Raw genomic sequence first — 20,477 nt, 5'->3', positions numbered from 1 at the left:
TGAGTAAGAAAAAAATCATATTTTATTTCCCTAGTAACACCGAGTTATATTATTCAAAATATGTTTCAAAATATTTAGCCAGATCACCAATCCCAGCCACTATCTTAGTTCAAATGTTCACTAAGAAAATAGTCAAGCAACAGAAATCCACTGTGAGACTTTGCCTAGAGAGAACAGCTACATTATATTATATATAATTTATTAACTTAGTAGTTTAGTCTCTCAATATTTAGCAAGTTTGTGTAAAAATTACTATTCCCACTGGTTCATAGTAACAATATAAATGCATCATTTCAAAGTCAATATTCCTTTCACTGTGAACATAAAACTTCTTAAAAGTTAGTTATGGGTTGGGGTAATGACTGGCTGCTGGGATAGCATTGTTCAAAGCCAAATATACTGGCAGGATTGGAAGGCATAAACATATATACAAACTATCAGGACGCTACTGTTTTCCACATTTTTGCTGTACATACTTGTCTCATAATATGGTATAAATTACTTCCTCCAATTTGAAAAAAAAATCAAGATGACCACATTTTAATCTTCATTTGAAAATAACCCATTCAAATGAAAAAGAAGTTCGTTTGTTAATTCTGTTCAAAAGATGGATTTAAATATCTTCTTCACTACATGTACAATTTTTTTTTTACCCTTAGTGCCTTGTTACAACCAGTTTAGCAATTAAGACCTCCAGTGCTTTTCTAAAATATTGCATTCAGTAGGTAAGATTGTAAAATCTACAGTTGAATCCTTCTTAAGACACTGAATTATAACAAAGTCCAAAAAATGTATGAGCACTCGGCAATACCTTTGGAACCTGTGAATTATTGCAAAAAATCTTACATGTGCATATAACTCAAACATAAACTTTGTGGGGAAGGGGTGTAAAATAAATACTACAATATTTTTCAACTCTATTTAAGTGCTGCCTAGATGGTTAGAAGAAAAGATTAATATTACTAATAGTAAGAGTCAAAATATTTTAAAGACTGTTCTCCAAGTAGTTAGAACAATTTCACAAAGCAAATATAAGCACGAGCCTATGCCAGTACATTTTTTCCTGTAGTGTAATTGCTAATATGAGGTATAATCTGTAGGCAATTAATACAAATATAAATAGGTATAAGCCACCACTAAATCACAGTCTGGTGAAAAGCTTCTCAGGTAATGTACTTTGGGGAGAGAGTTAAGGGAAATGAAGAGAAGGGAAGGACAGGGCAGGTTTCCAGTGGGAACATCAATTACACGCTTTTATCATTATCATCTTGTATGTAACAGTCCACTGAACAGAAAGATAAATCCTTTCCAAGTATGCTGGTCTCGAATATACTTTATGTAGCATAGTAAGATTATTTAAGTATTACTAATGCTTCATTTTCATTTATATTTGGACATACACATAATCATATATATATATCAAAAAGTATAAACAGAATTTAAAAACACTTTTATCTCACTTTGGAAAACTTAACAGTTAAGACTGAACTATGTGCTACAGAATTTTCTAGAATATCAAAACTCAGGTATAAAACCAAAGGAAAACATTACTATCTCTCCAGTAAATGGCTTGTGTGAAACCTCAAGCTCACTCATCTTTTTCATAGACGTGTTTATTTGATGAGGATTGTGATCCAATGATTGTTTAGCAGCAATTTTACCAAACTGTAAATTCTTTTATTAACGGGCATTATAAACAGATAATACTAATCTTATTTAAAAATGATGAGTGCCACACCAGTGAATATACAGCTCATGAATAACTTAAAAAGTATCTCCCATTTTAAAAGGCAACACTCAGCATACAAAAACCTATACTAAACAAAGAAGCTATACTATGGATACGTGATTGATGTGTCTAAAATGATATATATACAGTACATAATTAATGTTAATTATGTGATCAGTACATTTTTTTCTATATGATTCCCTTCACGCTTCACTTTCCCCAGAAACTGAATTCTGAACTTCTTCTTCTAAAATTGGTACAATCAGGTTATCCTTGGACATCAAATTATATTTCATCACAAATTTAGTAAACCGATGACACAAAAATGTTTCATTCTGTAGAGAGGGAAAAAAATATGTCATTTTTTACTCAAAACCAAATAAATGAGACATAATATCAACATTTATTATTGTCATTCTGATAAGAACATATCAGGACAATTAGTGAAATATACTTACTTCATATTCATCAAATATCTGCCGGTGATGAAAATAAGCATGTGAAAATATTCTGTAAATCCTACGGCATACTGATCCTAGTTTTGCTACAGATGATTCCTTTATGCTAACCCTAGAAATAGATAAGAAATCATAGATTTATAGAGCTGGACAGATCTTAGGAACAGTATAGTCCAATCTTCTCAATTCACAAGTGCAGAAACTGACACCAGAGAAAGTAAGTGACCAGGCCAGGTCACAGCACTAGTAAGTGGCAAGGGCAGGACTAAAACCCCTGCTCTTCACTCCTGGGGCAGTGCTCTTTCTACTTAACCACACTGCCCAAGGAATTCAGTATTATAGTTCTGAAACTTTGCTAAAGTTTAATGCAATTAAAACAAATCCTGACACAACAAAACTTACTAAAATATATGTTTATGACATTAATACTCTGTCCACTAGAGCTAATTAAAACTACTGAAAGAATTATTGTTTTATTCTACAGAACTCAATTCTTTTTCGTGTGTGTGTGAGAAATAAAAACTGCCTACATATTTCTGATTTTTAAAAAAATGTACATAGGATACCAAGGCAAAAACCGTTATTTTTTACCTATTTTATATGAGCCCTTTGAAGTTAGTGATATTGGGGCAAAGTCTCCAAATCTATCCACCTGGTAACAAATATCTTAATAGAATAAAAGGCCAGTCACAAACCTCACCAATAATATATTACAGTATGCACACGCTTCTTCTCAGATCTTAAAAATCTGAAGGCAAGGATAAGGACTCCTTTAAAAATAAGCAAATCCCAACAGAGAAGAGACTGGTGGTTGCCAAGGGGGAGGAGATTAGGAGAGGGATGGATTGGGAGTCTGGGATTAGCAGATGCAAACTGGTATATACAGAGTGGGTAAACAAGAAGGTCCTACTGTATAACACAGGGAACTCTATTCAATATCCTGTGATAAACCATAATGGAAAAGAATATGAAAAAGAATGTATATATATGTATAACTGAGTCACTTTGCTGTACAGCAGTAATTAATACAACATTGTAAATCCACTATACAATTAAAAAAAAAACTCTGGAAATACATAGAACATACTTAGAAAAAAATATATAAGCAGTGCAACTTAGGAAAATCTGCTCTTTAGGCAGGCTAAGAGGATGCCTCTCTCTACCACAGAGATTCAAGTAAGCAAGTGTGTAGAAATCCCAACTCTAAAGCATGAAGGGAGAGCCCTGGAAAATGATGCACAGCAGCAGGAACTGAACTGGCCTGTGAGATTCAGGAGCTGAGTGCTGATGCCTTTAGTTTAACCACAATCTTAATTTCAAAACTTGAATAATTCTGAACAAGCCAAATATATAATAGGTTAAAAAAAACAGTTTAAAGAATACAATGTATTAACAAGCAAACTAGTTTTAGTTTTAAAAACAGTAATCTTTAAAATTAAATCCAAAAAGTTCAGCACCATGTTTAAAAGTTTTGTTTACCTGCTGGGAAAATATTTATTGCTATTCAGAAGACATGCAGCACCATCAAGTGTGTGTCTAGTATAGTCTATAGCAGGACACTATAAAAGAAAGGATATAAAAATGCATCAACAAAGAGCTCTACCTCTAAAATTAGGTATATTTATTACTTAAGCGTCTTATTCCAAAAACCCTGAGCATAGTCTAAGAAAAAGTTCCTTACAATATCAGAATGACTGTAAAATTCAATGTTATGTCAATAAATAAGGCTTTATTATCCCCTTCAACTATAATACCTGGCTTCTAGAAAATAAGTGAATCAGTCCCCCAATTTCTCACTCTCAATATTGTACCTAGAAGAAAACAATGCTCAGAGCTGGGAAGAACACCTGATTATCTAATCTAACCCTCTGGCTTTACATATGAGGAAACTGAGGCTGATCAGTTTGCAGAATATGCACAGGTTTCTCGCCAGATCTTAAAAGTCTATAGGCAAAGATAAGGAATACTTCAAAAAACAAGCAGTCCAACTTAGGAAAGTCTGCTTTTTAAGCATGCTGTCTAAGAGGAGGCTGACTCTGTTGTAACGACAGAGATTCAAGTAAGCAAGCATGCAAATATCCCAACTCTGAAGCATGACAGGGAGAACCCCTGAAGAATGATGCACAGCAACAGGGACTACCCTTGACTATTGGTCAATGACTTATGCAAGATGATACAGCTAGGAAGGACTTAAAAACCATAACCCAGATACACGGATTCCTAGTCCACTGATTTATACTTTACCAAGTGGCCCAGCAGCCTCTTTCACTTCACAAATGTCTCCAGAGATCACTGCCTCCTTACATCTTAAAAAGCATGCCTTATAATGTTGCTGGTACCCTGTTACCAATCTATCAGCTCTCTCAAAATTTTTCTTCCTTTGCAATTTAATATGAAATCTGAAGTTCCTTTATATTTTAATAAACCTGTTTTACCCTATTTCATTTATCAGAAACAATGAAACCTATTTGTCTCATGGCAAATCAGCAAACCTATTAAAGGAAAAATAAAACTGTCAAGTAATTCTCCTCATTCATTTCTTCTGAGGGCAGAGAGGGAGAAGCATCAAAAGAAAGGAAGGGGCTTCCCTGGTGGCGCAGTGGTTGAGAGTCCGCCTGCCGATGCGGGGGACACGGGTTCGTGCCCCTATCCCGGAAGATCCCACGTGCCGCGCAGCGGCTGGGCCCGCGAGCCATGGCCGCGGAGCCTGTGTGTCCGGAGCCTGTGCTCCGCAACGGGAGAGGCCGCGGCAGTGAGAGGCCCGCGTACAGAAAAAAAAAAAAAAAAAAAAAAAAAAAGAAAGGAAGACTGAGAATGAACCAGGGAACGAAGAAGGAAAAAATAAACTAGAGAAAGAAATAAAAATGACTCTAGTTCTACCTAGTAATTAGAGTATTTTTCAACTGTTGAGAATGAAACTGGTGTTTAAAAATGCTGTAACTACTAAATATGGCTTAGTATAGTACATGGCAAATACATAAAGATTATATAAACCAAAAAAAAAGTATTTTTCTAACTATCCATCCACAGGAATTTATAGCTAGTAGACTCATTGCCTAAAATAGGAACATGAGCAGTATTTACTGAAAAAAGTATCTTTCTCCATGTATATGATTACAGATGACTTGGTCAAAAACAAATATCCCAAGTCACTGTGTTTCTCATTCATATTGGTCATTTGGGTGTACCATGGGACACTTTTACAACCTTTAAGTCAGCATGGAAATATAATGCAAGCTACATATTTAATTTAAAAATTTCTAGGGACTTCCCTGGTGGCGCAGTGGTTAAGAATCCGCCTGCCAATGCAGGAGACACGGGTTCGAGCCCAGGTCCGGGAAGATCCCACATGCTGTGGAGCAACTAAGCCCAAGTGCCACAACTACTGAAGCCCACGTGCCTACAGCCCATGATCCACAACAAGAGAAGCCACCGCAATGAGAAGCCCGTGCACTGCAATGAAGGGGAGCCCCTGCTCACTGCAACTAGAGAAAAGCCCACGCACAGCAACGAAGACCCAACACAGCCAAAAATAAATAAATAAATTTATTAAAAAATAAATAAAGTGAGAATAATGCATCTTTACTATTTGCCAAAATGAAACTAGCTTTTTGGATTCAGTTTCCTAGTTGGAATTATCACATCATTTACTATACTATGTAGCCAATTTCAGTGAATTATCAATGAAACTGCTATGATTTTCCCAGATGTAGAATGATACACAACCTTAACACTGCTTCAATTTATTAACTCAAAAAAAGTAACACCATGAGTGAAGTCAGTCTTAAAAAATAAGTACTATTAGCTTAGGTATCAGATACCTCTTATTTTGGAGAATTTGCCTTTTCAAACAAAAGAACATAAAATATTGATTTTCCAACTAGGGAATTACCTGTCTTTAAGCCTTAGAGGTCTGTCAATATAATGATCACTTAAAGGTCTATAATCCTACAGCACAGGCCTAACTTAACTATTTTCAATGAGTCAATGTCAAGCAAAAACTAATTACTACAGATTAAAAGGGAATGCAGATCAAGGGAAATGCAATGCATAGTTTAAACAAACCAGTTGTAAACGACACTTTTGAGACAACTAAGGAAAACTGAATGTGTACTAGGTGTTAGATAACATGAAGGAATTATTTAAAACAAAAAATGTTCTCTAAAAATTGCTACTTCCTATACTCTCACCTTGACAAAAACTAAAAAAGGAGAAAATAACATGAATAAGTTTTTCAAGGTAAGACCAATTATGGAGAGGAAAATCATTATAGTAGCTTTCAAATAAGTAGTAAGAAATATTAATGAAATGTAGAGAAAAAATATTGACCTATAAAGTTCAAAAGTAACATTTCTATTTGACAGCCTAAGAATCAACTAGTAATCACCAACAGTTATTCCTATCAAAAGAAATTAAGACTAAACCAAAAATCTGAACTGGTGCATCTCATCCATTACACACCATATGACAGGTGTTATTCTGTCATAGCCAGTGAATCATAAGTTCTAGCCCATTCAATTGTCCAATTATGAAAAATGATACTATACAAACAAATGGAAAGGTACACTGTGTTCATGGATTATAAGAATTATTACTGTTAAAATGACTGTACTACCAAAAGCAATCTACATATTCAATGTAATCCTTATCAAAATACCTACGGCATTTTTCACAGAACTAAAACAAATAATTTTAAAATTTTTATAGAAACACAAAAGACCCCAAATAGCTAAAACGATTTAAGAAAGAACAACAAAGCTGGAGATATCACATGCCCTGATTTGAATCTATATTACAAAGCTACAGTAATCAAAACAGTATGGTACTGGCACAAAAATAGACATATAGATCAATGGAACAGAATAGAGAGCCCACACTTACATGGTCAATTATCTATTACAAAAGAGGCAATACATAATGGGGAAAAGAGAGCCTCTTCAATAAATGGTGCTGGGAAAACTGGACAGCTACATGCAAAAGAGTCAAACTGGATTACTTTCTCACACCATATACAAAACTAAACTCAAACTGTATTTAAGACTTAAATGTGAGGTGGGAAACCATAAAACTCCTAGAAGAAAACATAGGCAATACACTCTTTGACAATCAGATTAAAAAATGGGCAGAAGATCTGAATAGACATTTTCCCAAAGAAGACATACAGACAGCCAACAGACACAGGAAAAGATGCTCAACATCACTAATCAGGGAAATGCAAATCAAACCACAATGAGATATCAACTCACACTTGCCAAAAAGACTATTGGGGACTTCCTTGGTGGTCCAGTGGTTGAGAATCCATCTTGCAATGCAGGGGATGCTGGTTCAATCCCTGGTTGGGGAACTAAGATCCCATATGCCGTACAGCAACTAAACCCGCTACAACTACAGAGTTTGTGCGCTCTGGAGCCCGCGTGCCACAACTAGAGAGCCTGCATGCCGCAACTACTGAGCCTATGCACTCTGGAGCCTGTGCACCACAACTAGAGAGAAGCCTGCACACAGCAACAAAGAGCCCGTGTGCCACAACGAATGATCCTACTTGCCGCAACTAAGACCTGATGCGGCCAAAAAATAAATAAGTAAATAAATATTTTTAAAAAGACTATAATCAGGCTTCCCTGGTGGCGCAGTGGTTAAGAATCCACCTGCCAACGCAGGGAACATGGGTTCCAGCCCCGGTCTGGGAAGATCCCGCATGCCGTGGATCAACTAAGCCCGTGCTCCACAACCACTGAGCCTGCACTCTGGAGCCCATGAGCCGTAACTACTGAGCCCATGTGCCACAACTACTGAAGTCTGTGTGCCTAGAGCCCATGCTCTGCAACAAGAGAAACCACCACAATGAGAAGCCCACACACTGCAACGAAGAGTAGCCCCCACTTGCCGCAACTAGAGAAAGCCTGCACGCAGCAACGAAGACCCAACGCAGCCAAAAATAAATAAATAAAATAAATAATTTTTTTTAAAAATGACTATTATCAAAAAGACACGGGCTTCCCTGGTGGCTCAGTGGTTAAGAATCCGCCTGCCAATGCAGGAGACACAGGTTCGAGCCCTGGTCGGGGAACATCCCACATGCCGCGGAGCAACTAAACCTGTGCACCACAACTACTGAGCCTGTGCTCTAGAGCCTGCGAGCCGCAACTACTGAGCCCGTGTGCCGCAACTACTGAAGCCCGTGTGCCCTAGAGCCTGTGCTCCACAATAAGAGAAGCCACCACAATGAGAGGTCCGCGCACCACAACCCACAACTAAAGAAAGCCCGCACATAGCAATGAAGACCCAACGCAGCCAAATATAAAATAAATAAATAAATAAATTTAAAAAAAAAAGACACAATTGGCTATACTCCAATATAAAATAAAAAGTTAAAAAAAAAGACTTAAAAAAAAAAGACAACAAATAAGTACTGATGAGGAGAAATGGGAACCCTCACGCATTGTTGGAGGGAATGTAAATTGATACCATTATAGAAAACAGGATGGCAGTTCCTCAAAACATTAAAAATGGAACTGCCATATGAGCCAGCAATTCACTCCTGGGTACTTTTCCAAAGAAAACAAAAACACTAATTCAAACAGATATATGCACCCCCATGTTCACTGCAGCATTATTTACAGTAGCCAAGATATGGAAGCAACTTAAGTGTCCACTGATTAGATGAAAAGATAAGGAATATGTGGTATGTATACACACTGGCATAAAAAAGAATGAAATTTTGCCATTTGTGACAACATGGATGGACCTAGAAGCTATTAAGCTAAGTGAAATAAGTCAGAGAAAGACAAATACCATATGATTTCACTTACACGTGGAATCTAAAAAACAAAACAAATGAACAAACAACAAAACAGAAGCAGAGTCATAGACATAGAGAACAAAGGTGGTTGCCAGAGGGAAGGTAGGAGGAGTGAAATAGGTTAAGGAAGATTAAAAGGTATAAACTTCCAGTTACAAAATGAATGAGTCACACAGATGAAATGTACAATATGAAGAATACTCTCAATAATATTGTAATAATTTTGTATGGTGACAGATGGTAACTAAACTTATCACGGTGATCATTTTGCAATGTACAGAAATATCAAATCACTATGTCATACACCTGAAACTAACACAGTGTAGGTCAATGATAATTTCAATTAAAAATTTTTAAAAAGATACTAATCACAAGAAACCCTAAAGTAGCACTGTACCAATGACCTTGCAGCAAAGAACTCTAAACCAAAGGGCAAAATAAACAGTGACCTAAAAACTCAAAAAATTTGTCTACCACTATCTTAAAGAGATTAAGGTTATGATGATTTTATTAGTCATTCTATTTCATAAATTCTCACCTCTTTTGGTGTTTTATGAGCTGCACAAAGAAAAATCCATTGTTCAGTTGCTGTCATCTGAGTGCATGTATCTGGATGACATTCACTCTGTTAAAATAGTTACATTTATTAATATGTAAAGTAATAATGAAAAACTTTATCATTTGAGTTGCTACATTTCATGTAAAATTCTAGAATAAATTAAAAATTTGGGTAAGTCTTTGTAAGCACATTAATTTACAAAAACAGAAAAAAAAAATCAGAACTTTCAATTATAGCTTTAACTTAAAGAAAATATTACCTGAAGTTTGACAGCAAGTCCATTTAGCTCAAGACAGAATTGCCTAAAAATGTAAATATATAAATGAAAAGTCTTATCCTCCATATTATTTTTAGAATATTAATTGTAAAAACAGAATCCCATCAGTACCATCCTTCCTCCCTCATCATCATTATCAATACCACCTGAACTTACATGGCACATTCCTTACAAAGATATACACATTAGTAAACAAAACCCAAGACTAACAACCCTAACAATAATGTTCAATATCAGAGTTCAGTGAGTTGATTACTGTTACACACTGGAAATTGGTACAATTTTTCTGAGAAATACTTTGAAAATATTTACCAAGACCCTTACAAAGTGTATATTTTTTAACTAAGTCATTCTCCTAAGAATCTATTCTAATGAAATAATCAGAACTGCCATGTAGACATATGTACAAAGATGTTCACTGAAACTATATACATAAAAAATTTCTTTGAAACATTATAAATGATTAGCAATTGGAGAGTAGTGAAATGTTGGTATTACATAAACATACAAAGGATACATACTTATATTCACAGTAAGATTCCAGTTATGTAAAAATTCATGTGTGTGTACATATCTGTATACAGATAATCAGAAGAAAGACTAGACGTTTTATATTCCTATATATTATACAGGTTTTATTCTGATTACAAACCACATGCTCCTTCTAAAAACTCCAAACAGGACCAAATACAAAATGTAAAACAGGAAAGTCCTCCGTACTTCCATGACCTCTTCCCGAAAGATAGTTACTGTTTACATGCAAATCTGATTTTCTCTGGATAGATTAAAATATATTGGAATCATATCATACACAATTTCATAACTTGCTTTTTTGTCACTTAATAGATCTTGGGCATTTTTTCATGATGTACTTTCCCTCTAAAATTGTCAAACTGAGAATTATAAAGCCTAGAACAATGCTTGGATTGTTCTTACAATAGTTAAGTGCTCAAAAAATATTTTTGAATAAATGAAAAATGGAGCAAATTACATGACATTTAGATCATTTTTAGACAGATTTGCTATTTGATATGAAAAGACAATTAATCCTTTATGTCATAAAGATATTTTATGTTGTCAAAGTACTGAACATGTTCCCTCTAAAAATCTATCAAATTAATCGCTATGTTTCCCCATCAAACAAATGAATACACTTTGGTTCCGCAAATATGCAAGGCTAAAACCTATAATTAGAAGATAAAAAAAAGTTCCAAAAGAAAAACAAAAAACCCAAAACACTGCACATATGTGAAAGAAAAACTATATTTATTTATTTATTTATTTATAACATACATTAAAATAGAAGAAAGCAAATTAAAAAACAAGGGTCAAATTTTCAGTTGTCTATAACTGTACTTCCTTTCCAGATGCCTAATAATAATGCTGTTCTTAGATTATACAAATAACACTATTTCTGAATCACCACATAGTCCTCTACTGCCCCATATCTGTAAGTTGCATGTTATGTGCTTCTGAGTTGTTTTCTACTAAGTGGTAATAAAGACAAGTGGTGATAAACAAGTTTCTCATCTAGTCCAACCTACTTATGGCCAACAGGAAAATTAAGCTAACTGACTTGTCAGTGCTATAGGTACAATCTGTGGCAAACAGTGCAAACCTAACAGCTTCAAGTTAATTCAGTATAGGACTAACACACATAGTTATGCAGCTGAAAAGACAAGCCAGAGCTGAAATCTAGTCTACACTCTAGTCACTAAGCCATGCATACTAGCATGGGATTGCAGCCGCTCAGAGGAAGGGGCATCTTTTCCTAATTACAAATATTCAGTAGGGAGTAGTGGGAGATTTGACTGAGGTCATGATTCAATTCCCATTAACATCATAATATAATCAACTGCATTAATCAGTAACAGCAAGTATTAAGCCTCAAATCAGTAACACTAAACACATGCAAAAAGAAATCAAGCTGCTTTTAAAACTCTTCTTGCTCAACTATAAAGATGTATACACTATGGGCTTCCCTGGTGGTGCAGTGGTTAAGAACCCGCCTGCCAATGCAGGGGACACAGGTTCGAGCCCTGGTCCAGGAAGATCCCACATGCCGCGGAGTAACTAAGCCCGTGAGCCACAACTACTGAGCCCACATGCTGTAACTACTGAAGCCTGAGCACCTAGATCCTTTGCTCTGCAACAAGAGAAGCCACCACAATGAGCACCCACGGCAATGAAGAGTAGCCCCCACTCGCCGTAACTAGAGAAAGCCCGCGCGCAGCAATGAAGACCCAACGCAGCCAAAAATTAAAAAAAATAAATAAATAAAAATTTTAAAAAATGTATACACTATAATAAAGAGACAAAAGAATATATATGTCATATATAATACATAAATTATACAAAACAAAAAAAGTGGTTAATATCAAAAAATCCCAAAAGTAGTAACAATAGCACCAGGACAAATGGAATATGAATAAGAAAGATTTTACAAGTTTTGTATAATGCATATTTCATGGTCTAAGTTAAACAGGGAGGAAAAGGTTTTTCTTAGATCTGAAATAAAAACCTTATAAATTAAAATGAATCCTCACTTTTTAGGAATTATGCTTACAGTGAAAAAAACATGCTTGCTTATTTTCATCATTAATCCCATAGGTAAGGAAGTAGTTATTTTCAAAGCTGATTAAAAAAAGACAGAGGATATATTATACTAAAGTGTTCTCTATATTTAGAAGAATGGCATAACATCTACATACTCATGCTTTCAAATATCATGCATCGAGACGTATTAAAAAAAAAAAAACTCAATCAAGTAGTCAATTGACTTGCCCAAGAAAATGGCAGATTACAAAGAAGTCTCAGCATCCTGAAACTGCTGAACGGTTATGACAAGACACTGTCTTAACAATATCTAGACAAGCCTATAGCATCAAAACAAAACAACAGAAAAAGTACCTTGTCTACAAATTGAGGCACTCATCACAGGAAATATGGTCTAATTTATTCAGGAAAAGTCATATCTCTACCCCACCTTATTATCTAAAAATCAACTCAAAGTAACAAACTCTGATGAACACATATCTCATGCAGCATCCTCTATTTTTAATGTATCAACTCATCCTAGCTCCCATTTACAATGGAAAGTTTATAACTTCAAGAAATAACCTAGTAGCTTCAGAATACAACTGCTTCTAAAGTTAACTCATGATTCATTATAAATCAATTTTCTCACTCAAAGGATATTATGAAAAGCTCTAAAACTCCTTACTTCAGGATTATAATTAATCTCCATTTACCAAACGAAAGACTGGAAGTTCACACTAGTTACCAGGTAACTCATCAGCTACCAAGTCTAGACTAGGACCTCTAGAGATAAATAAAGTAGGTAAGTACTAGGTAGTAGAAATGAGTAGGTACATGGAAATAATGCATCTGTGATTAAGTGATGTGATTAAGGAAAACCATGTAAAAAGATAATAAGGCCCAAATCCATAAATATAGAAAACAATGAGAAAATAACAATGTTGAAAACTTTATAACTTGAAAACATAAAAGCTTTAGAATTTTGCTTTTTGGTCTGTAGTTAACTAATTTAATTTATGATTCGTAATCATCATTAATATTAAAGGTTATTTTTTACTACTAGGAGTACTACTACTATTTTGATACATAATAAAGACCTACCTTAAATGTTCATACTTCCATACACCTTCATCTTGGCCTTCAGGTGGTTCAAGAATTTTGTCAATATTGGAACAATCTGCTCTTATGTTCTGTTGAATATACTACAAACAAAGAATTTTTTACAGTTAATTAAAATATACTACATGGTAAATCTTATGAGACTTACTATTGTTTAATGGGTACAGAGTTTCAGTTGGGGAAGATGAAAAAGTTCTGGAGATAGAGGTGGTAATGGTTGCACAACAATGTGAATGTACTTAATGCCACAGAATCATACACTTAAAAATGGCAAAAATGATAAATTTTATGTTATATATTTTTTACCACAATAAGAAAAAGCAAAGTAAACACCGAACAAGAAAATCCAAAGAAATCCATGCCCAGAAGTAATCAAACTGACAAAAACTAAAGCTAAAGAAGCCACTGGGGGTGAGTGTGTGTGTGTGTGTGTGTGTAATGAATCCAGCGAAAAAAGAGACACATGACCTATAGAATAAGGATTCAAATGAGTGCAGCTTTCTCACCAGAAAACAGAGACGACAGGAGGAAATGGCAAAACACGTTTAAAGTGCTGAAAGAAAAGAACTGTCAACCTCTGTATCTAGCAAAAATACCCTTCAGGAATGAAGATAAAGATATTTTCAGATGAAAGAAAACTATGGAGGTTTACTGAGCTCTGCCCACCAGAGCAACAACCAACTCTACCCACCACCAGTACCCCCCATCCGGAAGCTTACATGTATTTAAATGATATATTTAAAGTGATGAAAAGGAAGAAGCTACAACCAAGATTACTCTACCCAGCAAGGATCTCATTCAGATTCGATGGAGAAATGAAAAGCTTTACAGACAAGCAAAAGCTAAGAGAATTCAGCACCACCAAACCAGCTCTACAACAAATACTAATGGAACTTCTCTAAGTGGGAAGCGCAAGAGAAGAAAAGGACCTACAAAAACAAACCCATAACAATTAAGAAAATGGTACAGGAACATACATATCGATAATTACCTTAAACATGAATGGATTATATGCTCCAACCAAAAGACACAGGCTCGTTGAATGGATACAAAAACAAGACCCAGGGCCTCCCTGGTGGCGCAGTGGTTGAGAGTCCGCCTGCCGATGCAGGGGATACGGGTTCGTGCCCCGGTCTGGGAGGATCCCATATGCCGCGGAGCGGCTGGGCCCGTGAGCCGTGGCCGCTGAGCCTGCGCGTCCGGAGCCTGTGCTCCGCAACGGGAGAGGCCACAACAGTGAGAGGCCCGCATACCGCAAAAAGAAAAAAAAAAAAAAAAAAAAAACAAGACCCATATATAGGCTGTCTACAAGAGACCCACTTCAGACCTAGGGACACATACAGACTGAAAGTGAAGGGATGGAAAAAGATATTCCATGCAAATAGAAATCAAAAAAAGTTGCAATAGCAATACTCATATAACATAAAATAGACTTCAAAATAAAGAATGTTACAAAAGACAAGGACACTACATAATGATCAAGGGATCAACTGAAGAAGAAGATATAACAGTTATAAACATATATGCACCCAACATAGGAGCACCTCAATATATAAGGCAACTGCTAACAGCTATAAAAAAGGAAATTGACAGTAAAACAATAATAGTGGGGAACTTTAACACCTCACTTACACCAATGGACAGATCATGCAAACAGGAAATTAATAAGGAAACACAAGCTTTAAGTGATACAATGCACCAGATTTAACTGATACTTATAGGACATTCCATCCAAAAACAGCAGATTACATTTTCTTCTCAAGTGCACACAGAACATTCTCCAGGACAGATCACATCTTGAGTCACAAATCAAGCCTCGGTAAATTTAAGAAAACTGAAATCATATCAAGCATCTTTTCTGACCACAACGCTATGAGATTAGAAATCAATTACAGGGAAAAAAACGTAAAAAACTCAACACATGGAGGCTAAACAATATGTTACTAAATAACCAAGAGATCACTGAAGAAATCAAAGAGGAAATCAGAAAATACCTAGAGACAAATTACAACGAAAACACGACGATCCAAAACCTATGGGATGCAGCAAAAGCAGTTCTAAGAGGGAAGTTTATAGCTATACAAGCCTACCTCAAGAAACAAGAAAAATCTCAAATAAACAATCTAAACTTAAACCTAAAGCAACTGGAGAAAGAAGAACAAAACCCAAAGTTAGTAGAAGGAAAGAAATCACAAAGATCAGAGTAGAAATAAATGAAATAGAAACAAAGAAAACAATAGCAAAGATCAATAAAACTAAAAACTGGTTCTTTGAGAAGATAAACAAAATTGATAAACCTTTAGCAAGACTCATCAAGAAAAAGAGGGAGAGGACTCGAATCAATAAAATTAATAATGAAAAAGGACAAGTTACAACAGACACCATAGAAATACAAAGCATCCTAAGAGACTACTACAAGCAACTCTATGCCAATAAAATGGAGAACCTGGAAGGAATGGACAAATTCTTAGAAAGGTATAATCTTCCAAGACTGAACCAGGAAGAAACAGAAAATATAAACAGACCAATCACAAGTAATGAAATTGAAACTGTGCTTAAAACTCTGCCAACAAACAAAAGTCCAGGACCAGATGGCTTCACAGGTGAACTCTATCAAACATTTAGAAAAGAGCTAACACCCATCCTTCCCAAACTCTTCCAAAAAATTGCAGAGGAAGGAAAACTCCCAAACTCATTCTATGAGGCCACCATCACCCTGATACCAAAACCAGACAAAGATACTACAAAAAAAGAAAATTACAGACCAATATCACTGATGAATATAGATGCAAAAATCCTCAACTAAATACTAGCAAACAGAATCCAACAACACTTAAAAATGATCATACACCATGAGTGGGATTTATCCCAGGGATGCAAGGATTCTTCAATATACGTAAATCAATTACTGTGATACACCATGAAGAATAAAAACCATATGATCATCTCAGTAGATGCAGAAAAAGCTTTTGATAAAATTCAACACCCATTTATGATAAAAACTCTTCAGAAAGTGGGCATAGAGTGAACATACCTCAACATAATAAAGGCCATATATGACAAACCCACAGCAAATGCCATTCTCAATGGTGAAAAATTGAAAGCATTTCCTCTAAGATCAGGAACAAGACAAGGATGTCCACCCCTGCCACTATTATTCAACACAGTTTTTGAAGTCCAAGCCATGGCAATCAGAGAAGAAAAAGAAATAAAAGAAATACAAGCTGGGAAAGAAGAAATAAAACTGTCACTCTTTGCTGATCACATGATATTATACATAGAGAATCCTAAAGATGCCACCAGAAAACTACTAGAGCTAATCAATGAATTTGGTAAAGTTGCAGGATACAAAATTAATGCACAGAAATCTCTTACATTCCTATACACTAACAATGAAATATCAGAAAGAGAAATTAAGGCAACAATCCCATTCACCATTGCAACAAAAAGAATACAATATGTAGGGATAAACCTACGTAAGGAGGTAAAAGACCTGTACTCAGAAAACTGTAAGACGCTGATGAAAGAAATCAAAGATGACACAAACAGACAAAGAGATATACTATGTTCTTGGATTGGAAGAATCAATATTGTGAAAATGACTATACTACACAAAGCAATCTACAGATTCAATGCAATCCCTATCAAATTACCAGTGGCAGTTTTTACAGAGCTAGAACATAAAATCTTAAAATTGGTATGGAGACACAAAAGATCCCAAATAGCCAAAGTGGTCTTGAGAGAAAAAAACCAAGCTGGATGTATCAGACTCCGTGACTTCAGACTATACTACAAAGCTACAGCAATCAAGACAATATGATACTGGCACAAAAACAGAAATATAGATCAATGGAACAGGATTGAAAGCCCAGAGATAAACCCACACCCCTACGGTCAACTAATCTATGACAAAGGAGGCAAGGATATACAATGGAGAAAAGACAGTCTCTTCAATAAGTGAAAAAAAAAAAGGGGGTGGGCTTCCCTGGTGGCGCAGTGGTTGAGAGTCCGCCTGCCGAAGCAGGGGACACGGGTTCGTGCCCCAGACTGGGAAGATCCCACATGCCGCAGAGCGGCTGGGCCCATGAGCCGTGGCCGCTGAGCCTGCGCATTCAGAGCCTGTGCTCCACAACAGGAGAGGCCCGCGTACCGCAAAAAAAAAAAAAAAAAGTGGTGCTGGGAAAACTGGATGGCTACATGTAAAAGAATGAAAGTAGAACACTCCCTAACACCAGACACAGAAATAAAATCAAAATGGATTAGAAACCTAAATGTAAGACCGGACACTATAAAACTCTTAGAGGAAAACATAGGAAGAACACTGACATAAATCACAGCAAGATCTTTTTTGATCCACCTCCTAGAGTAATGGAAGTAAAAACAAAAACAAATGAGACAAAAAAAAAAAAAAAAAAAAGAAAGCTAATGAAACTTGAAAGCTTTTGCAAAGCAAAGGAAACTACAAACAAGACAAAAAGACAACCCTCAGAAGGGGGGAAATATTTGCAAATGAATCAATGGACAAAGGATTAATCTCCAAAATATATAAACAGCTCATGCACCTCAACATTAAAAAAACAAACAACCCAATCAAAAAATGGGCAGAAGACCTAAATAGACATTTCTCCAAAAAAGACATACAGATGGCCAAGAAGCACATGAAAAGCTGCTCAAAATCACTAATCATTAGAGAAATACAAATCAAAACTACAATGAGGCATCACCTCACACCAGTTAGAATGGGCATCATTAGAAAATTGACAAACAATAAATGCTGCAGAGGGTGTGGAGAAAAGAGAACCCTCTTGCACTGCTGGTGGGAATGTAAATTGATACAGCCACTATGGAGAACAGTATGCAGGTTCCTTAAAAAACTAAAAACAGAATTATCATATGATCCAACAATCCCACTACTGGGCATGCACCCAGAGAAAACCATAATTCAAAGACACATGCACCCCAATGTTCATTGCAGCACTATTTACAATAGCTAGGTCATGGAAGGAACCTCAATGCCCATCAACAGATGAATGGATAAAGAAGATGTGGTACATATATACAATGGAGTATTACTCAGCCATAAAAGGGAATGAAATTTGGTCATTTGTAGAGATGTGGATGGATCTAGAGACTGTCATACAGAGTGAAGTAAGTCAGAAAGAGAAAAACAAATGTCGTATATTAACGCATATATGTGGAACCTAGAAAAATGGTACAGATGAACCAGTATGCAGGGCAGAAACAGAGACACAGATGCAGAGAACAAACGTATGGACACCAAGGTGGGAAAGTGGCAGGTGGGGTCATTGTGGTGGGATGAATTGTGAGATTGGGATTGACATATAACAATAATATGTATAAAACAGATAACTAATAAGAAGCTGCTGTATAAAAAAATAAATAAAATTAAATTTTAAAAAAAAAGGAAGCTAAGGAGAATTCCTAGTCAGCAGATGGCTCTAAAAGAACTGCTAAAGAAGTTCTTCAGTTAGAAGGAAAAAAATAATACCAGAAAGAAACTTAGACTATCAGGAGCAACAGCAATTATATTAATATCTGGGTATAAACATATATTAGACCATTCTTCTCTTGATCTTTAAAATATGTTTGGCAGATGAAAGCAAAAAATATAATATTGTCTGGTGGGGTTTTCAATGTATGTAGATGTAATATAGATAACTAAAGCATAAAGGAGGAGAGTAAAATGGTCCAAATGATGATAGTTTCTACATTTCAATTGAAGCAGTAAAATACTGACTCTAAATAGACTGAAAAGTTAAGCATGAACTTAGTAATCTCTAGAGCAATCATCAAAAAAACTATATGATATACAATCAAAATTAGAATAAATTAAAATACTAAAAATGCTCAAATAACCCTTAAAAAGACAGAAAAAGGAAACAGAAAAAAAAGAGGAAACTAAAAACAAGTAATAAAATGGTAATTCTAAATCTAAACATATCTATCAATAACCATATTCACATTAAATGGCCTAAATATACCAGTTAAAAGACAAGGATTGTCAGAAAGAACAAAGAAATATGACCCAACTGTACTGTTTATAAGAAACTTACTTCAAATATAATGATATAAGTAGGCTAAAAGTAAAAGGATGGAGAAAAATATATACCATACAAACATGAATCAAAAGAAAGCTGCAAGGAATGAAAGGTAGTTCAACATTAAAAAAAAATAACCAATGTAATACACTACATTAATATACAGAGGAAAAAACACACAAGCATCTCAATTAATGCAGAAAAGTCATCTGACAAAATCCAACACCCTTCACGACAAAAACACAGAAAACTAGGTATATGAGAGAACTTCCTCAATATGATGAAGGGCATTTTGAAAAACCCACAGGTATGATGTTACTCATACTCAATGGTGAAAGACTGAAAGGTTTCCCTCTAAAATCAGAAATAAGGGAATTCTCTGATGGTCCAATGGTTAGGACTCTGTGCTTTCACTGCCAATGGCCTGGGTTCAATCCTTGGTCGGGGAACTAAGATCCTGCAAGCCACACAGCACGGCCCCCCCCCCCCAAAAAAAGCCATAAATGAGACAAGGATGCTTGTTTTCACCACTGCTATTCAATACTGTACTTAAATTCCAGCGAGAACAATTAGACAGTAAATAAATGAGTAAAAGGCACAGATGACATGATCCTATATAGAGAAATCCCAAAGAATCCACAGGAAAGCTCATAAAGCTAAGAAATGAATTCAGTGAAGTAGCAGGATACAAGATCAAAATACAAAAATCAGTTCTGTTTCTATACACCTTCACTGAACAATTGAAAAAGAAAATTAAGAAAGGAACTCCTATATATTGATATATCTACATCTATATATAACTAAATTACCTCGCTGTACACCTGAAACATTGTAAATCAACTCTACTTCAATAAAAAATGATAATAGGGCTTCCCTGGTGGCGCAGTGGTTGAGAGTCCACCTGCCGACGCAGGGGACGCGGGTTTGTGCCCCGGT

The 20,477-nt window shown here is 35.6% G+C and overlaps 1 protein-coding gene across 1 annotated transcript in view; it reads right to left on the bottom strand.

Moving 5' to 3' along the window:
* Positions 1 to 20,477, bottom strand: part of LOC308621650 (MOB-like protein phocein) — a 40,957-nt gene continuing 20,480 nt past the window's right edge. Inside the window, exons 3-8 of the mRNA XM_081242325.1 lie at positions 13,465 to 13,565; positions 9,808 to 9,850; positions 9,528 to 9,614; positions 3,667 to 3,746; positions 2,188 to 2,299; positions 1 to 2,064 (exon numbers count right to left, since the gene is read on the bottom strand). Of these exons, the coding sequence (XP_081098451.1) occupies positions 1,933 to 2,064; positions 2,188 to 2,299; positions 3,667 to 3,746; positions 9,528 to 9,614; positions 9,808 to 9,850; positions 13,465 to 13,565 (555 nt within the window). The 3' untranslated portion in view covers positions 1 to 1,932. The remainder of the gene's footprint in view (positions 2,065 to 2,187; positions 2,300 to 3,666; positions 3,747 to 9,527; positions 9,615 to 9,807; positions 9,851 to 13,464; positions 13,566 to 20,477) is intronic.

Source organism: Mesoplodon bidens (genome assembly GCF_964165515.1).
Source record: "Mesoplodon bidens genome assembly, chromosome: 8".
Taxonomy (NCBI): Eukaryota; Metazoa; Chordata; class Mammalia; order Artiodactyla; family Ziphiidae; genus Mesoplodon; species Mesoplodon bidens.
This window is presented reverse-complemented; position numbering and strand designations above follow the sequence as displayed.